This window comes from Montipora foliosa, chromosome 2, assembly GCF_036669935.1.
Source record: "Montipora foliosa isolate CH-2021 chromosome 2, ASM3666993v2, whole genome shotgun sequence".
In the NCBI taxonomy this organism is placed as follows: domain Eukaryota; kingdom Metazoa; phylum Cnidaria; class Anthozoa; order Scleractinia; family Acroporidae; genus Montipora; species Montipora foliosa.
The window spans coordinates 37,202,943-37,207,942 of NC_090870.1; the positions used below are offsets into that span (position 1 = coordinate 37,202,943).

Here is a 5,000-nt window from a genome sequence, read left to right on the forward strand (position 1 = left end):
AGAAGACTTGAAAGTCTAATCATTTGCGGATGTAATTACAAAGCAGCACTTTCTCCTCAGTTGTTTTGATTAAGACCCTGAGTGTTGGTCCCGCCGGAGTCGAACTCACGACCTCCCGCATGGCAGCCCGGTGCTCAACAAATTGAGCGGTGCTCGGTGCGCATTACCATGAAGTATTGCGAACGAGAAAGGGATATCTTTGAGTGGCTAAAATTGCTAAAAACAAAACTCACTGAGCAGTCTGGGACTCCCCTCCCTCCAGGGGGACATATATTCCCCTCGTCACCAGGCGTCCCGAGTTCAGTGCCATTTTGAATTGGACACTTCGCGAGTACAACGCTTTCGGGCCGCCATTTTAGCAGGTCAACTTACAAGTTCTACGGAGCCTGGTGGCTTCGCGTTGCTACCTGGAGATGCTTCAGTGGATTCATGGTTTAGAGAAATTCCTGTTCCACGAACCTGGCGTGTTTATTTAGCGACTGGATTCTATTTTCACGAAAAAGATTGTGCTTGTTTTGGGTCGATCGGAGTTCTTAAGCTGGCTTCTGTTTCCTACCTTGTCACTATACTATGAAGGAAGGTGAACGGGGACCATTTTTCCCGAAACTTCGTGTACGTATTAAAGATGACAACAGCTCACCACATGGTAATTTTTATCGATTTTTATTTCCATTTTCTAGCAAATTTTTAGAAATAAACTTCGCCTCATATGTTCTCTATATTCAGCTATATTTTAATACCTACATGACACACACAGTGAGCCTGGGTTACCTGTGGTCCAATCTTGTGTTCTGTTGTTTTTCCTTTGGTTGAACATTCAACATGAGTTAATCCATCCATTTAATATTACTTTTGGTATTCCAATCTTCAACATTACTTCTGATGGCACAAGTCACGCTCGCTTTTGCCGGCCCATTTGCCTTTGAAGAAATCACTTGTCAATAGAGAGATTCAGCGGCATCGCGTTTACGGCAAACGGGCAACGCCGTCGGGATGAAACTTGCGTTTTGGCACAAAACAAAGAAACTCGTTTGATTTTAATTAATTTATTCGGACTGTTTGCTTCAGCGGATATCGAGAAAGTTATCCAAAGGGACAAGCAAGTTAAAATAAGAGAATTTTCAATTTCGTATCTCCGCGCGGCCATGTAATGTCCTCTATATACACGGTGCATTATGAGAAGTTCTCATCGAAATTCACTAGTTGTTTGGTATAGGACAGAGTATTTTATCATTTTATTCCTTTGGCTTTGCGTGTTCCAGGACTAGAATTAAACTGTCTCCTTTAGATTAAAAAAGAAACTCACGCTTGACATTTTGTATTTTAACAGTGAAAATTTTGAGTTACACGTTTGCGTTTGATTAAGCGAGGAAGTGTTTCATGCATAGCAAGCTGAAAAGGAAAAATGCACGAGCGTATTTGTTTTTAAGAGAGACCTTTTGGTGTTTTTCGCGATTAGTAAAAATAACATACATGTTTAATAATCTTAGAAGTCGTGAACTATACAGGATACTAAATCAGTCAGCCACGAAATAGAAAAGGGGGCAAAAAGAAATAAATACCTAAATTAAATTATTTACAACATATAAATATTTACATTGCGTTGCAATATTGTCTTATGGTTGGCAAAGCATTCCCTTAGGAATGTAGTAACAGACTCAGCATTAACAGCAGCCATTGAAACATTGTACTGACAGACCATTCCAGACGGTGATAACAGGGAAAGAAGAGAACTGGCAATATGCATTAGTACGGTCAAAGATATGTCTGAACTTATGAGGGTGGTTGGAGCGATTGCTTCTTTGAGCATGTTAAGTGAGTCTGATTGTGCACGGTTTTACACATCATGGTCGCGGCACTTAGATACCGACGGACTTCGAGAGCGTCCCAGCCAAGCGAATGCTGCACAGAAGTTAAACTTGAAAACTGTCAATAATCGGGGCAGACAAATCTGATAGCGCAACGCTGGACAGCCTCCAATGCTTTTATGTGTTGTTTTTCAAAGGATTCCAAGCAGCTGACGCATATTCTACATTGGGTCTTACGAGAGTTGTACGCTTGGGTCTTCGCATATTGGCTGCTTCCAGAAAATTTTCAACGTAGTAGACCCATTATCTCTATTTTGCATGGCAGTCCATTCTAGGTTACCTTGGTTAAAAGCACCATGGTATTTATAACATAAAATTGATTCTAGTGGGCTATTACAAAGCCTGTAAACGTAAGAGGAGACCTGGCATTTAGTTAAATTAAAATTCAGTTGCCAATTAGTGGCCCAGCAGGATAGAGTGTGAAGATCTTGTTGGAATAAACTGACATCATGAACACTTGAGATTTCCGAATAGAGAACAGCATCATCAGCAAATAACGTAATTTTAGAGTTAAGGTTATGCACTTCATTGCTTGGACCCCTGCAGGTATCTTCTTGTATGGGTAAATGGTTGGCTGAAAGAATACTAGAAATACTTAACGAGCAGCTACAACAAATGGACGAGACCGTAAAACAGCAACAATTTTTAACGTAGAGCGATATTAATAAATAAGATGACAAGCTACCCACCTTGGTATATTCAAATACCAAAAGCTTTGGAAATCGATTTAAAATCGCAGCTTTTAGGGCATTTGCATCCCAGCTCTTATCAAACGGAAGCTCGTGGTAGACCAACTCTCTTTCTTCTAAATGAACTCGAGTTGTATGAGTGAGCACTTTGTCGATCTTTGGACTTGGAAGAACGACCAGATCCTTGTAAACAAGGTTCTTGGTTGGCCGGCCTCTGGCTGACTTCTTGGGCTGCTTCGGCCTTACCGACTTGCTACTACCTCTCTTCCTGCTATCTCGGTTCGAACCAAGTGTTGGAAATAGATTGGCTAGCCGCGCTTGAATAGAACTATTTCCGTCTATGCGTTCCTCGTTGTTCGCGATTCCACTACGTTCCTCGTTGTCTGCAGCCTGACGTTCCCCGTTGTTTATAGGCTGACACTGGGAGACTGACGTTGACGTTGAATTAAGCCGCGGGACAACGTCTCTCGAAAAATTTGGTCTTAAATAGCTCAGTACCTGCGACGCATCCGCGGCCGCTCTACAAGCGCTTGTTAGTTCTTCAGCCATGTATGGCGCACGTGAATCACGGGTAATGCGATCACGTGTTGCATACTTAATTAGAATGGGAATAAAAAATCGTAGTTCCAACGGAAAAGAAAATAAGGCACAAATATAAAAATATACATATAGAACACATATACTATAAAGAGGACAAACAAGAAAAGTTAGCTAATATAACTTATATTTAAATTAATGGGAAGGGACGTAAATATATCAAAGCAAAATAAAAAAATATATAGAAGGGAAATAAAATTTACGGCACAGAAATGGAATAGATGCATTACATAATACAGTTGTTTGAATATTGACTGGAAAGGCGCGCCATACTCATGAAAGCACATTGTCTTCCTCTAGATACATGTACGTAACTAAAACGACGGTCACCTTGATGAATACTTCCATTAAAGATTAACGAAGAGTTTGACATTGTATAATCGTATAAACTTTCCTTTATATTCTTCTCGAAATCCTATTCAAAATTTCAATAGGATTTCGAGAAGAATATAAAAATCCTATGGCATGTGACAAATCCAACAAAGCATATGGCAATCCTAAAGCATGCATGTGGACGATAACGAACACGTTTTATACTTGGTGATAGGTCTATAGCCGCTGACCGATGTACTACGTATTAAGGACGGTGCCTACTAATTCAAAGGTATTTTTGCACCGGTTTATGATTATGCAGGAAACGTAGATCTTAAAAAGTGTTATTCAAATCCAAAAAGAAAATAGGGGGTAACCACGCATTTTTCAAAGATATTTGATGAATAATATTTCTAACATGCTTTAAAATACAAAGCAATGTATGGTGTTCTTTCACAAATTGAAGCTTAATCATCTCTCAAAAATGCATGGTTACCCTCAATTTTCTTTTTTGATACCAGAAGTACTTATACTAAGATCTACTTTCTCCGGATAGTTTTAAACCGCGCAAAAATATCCCTGTATTAGTAAGCATCACCGATAGGGAACCCGAGTATCTCGAGATGCGCAGAACGTATGCGCAATGACAATAGTTTTCGCCGCCCTTAAGAAAAGGAAATGTCGCTAGCCAGGAGTATGGAGTATGGAAAGCGCTATTTATACGTGCGCAGTCGTACTCGGCCAAAAGGAACGAGGGTCACCGTCCAGATTAGTGTGGCTGCTTGCTCGCTGCGCTCGGTAAATGACCCAGGTTGAAACTAAAATTAACCTGAATTTAAATTTAACTGTAACATTACCATAAGCAATACTGATGGCGAGCAGTGTAAGCAGATGTTCATTCAGTGTTTAAGGTGAACTACTACAGCTGGGGTGTTGCTTTCCCTTGCATCACGGAATTGTTGAAATAATCCATTCAAAAATTGACACCAGTGGAATTATAGCCATATGAGAGAGTTTATTGTTATATTCTAGTTAACAACATTTGCAGCTGCATTATTTTAAAGATTAAACTGACAATTCAGCGCTCATTGTTAACATTTTCTATCTCACAATAAGAACAATAAGCTTGAGAGCACTTTGATCCATCACTGCACCTATATATTCTTCCCTACAAGGCGTTATTTTCCTGAAGCTGTTACTTTGCAACTTGCCCGTTATGGTGGAAGAATGATATTACTTGCAGTATAGCCGCACTTTGCCGCTCCTGGGAATAACTTCACTCCTAAGGATCCTTTTGCAGTAAGCAGCACCTCAAGATCAGCGACGCTCATTTCTGTCTGGTACAGCAACGCTTTATCCTTTTGATTGTTGCTCATAACCGCAAATGACTCTGCTTTGCCATTCCATTCACAGCAGCCAGCTGTCCACACAGCGCGCGGTGTTACAAGCTTTATTCCTTTGGAAAAGGTAGTCCTTGTAAAGGGTAACGGTATTGTGGTGTCTTGCACCGGTTTTCCTGCAGGACCGGGCTTGA

At 40.4% G+C, this 5,000-nt stretch overlaps 2 protein-coding genes across 2 annotated transcripts in view; both read right to left on the reverse strand.

Moving 5' to 3' along the window:
• Nucleotides 1–2,201: 2,201 nt before the first annotated feature.
• On the reverse strand, nucleotides 2,202–3,182 carry LOC137991611 (uncharacterized). Its single transcript, XM_068836671.1, has 2 exons — nucleotides 2,558–3,182; nucleotides 2,202–2,210 (listed from the first exon to the last, which is right to left on the reverse strand). Exons 1-2 carry the CDS (start codon nucleotides 3,104–3,106, stop codon nucleotides 2,202–2,204), a joined length of 558 nt encoding a protein of 185 aa, XP_068692772.1. The 5' UTR covers nucleotides 3,107–3,182.
• Nucleotides 3,183–4,461: 1,279 nt separating this feature from the next.
• Nucleotides 4,462–5,000, reverse strand: part of LOC137990747 (uncharacterized) — a 4,546-nt gene continuing 4,007 nt past the window's right edge. The window contains exon 3 of the mRNA XM_068835859.1: nucleotides 4,462–5,000. This exon is cut by the window's right edge and continues 276 nt beyond it. Coding sequence (XP_068691960.1) covers nucleotides 4,681–5,000 — 320 coding nt within the window. The 3' untranslated portion in view covers nucleotides 4,462–4,680.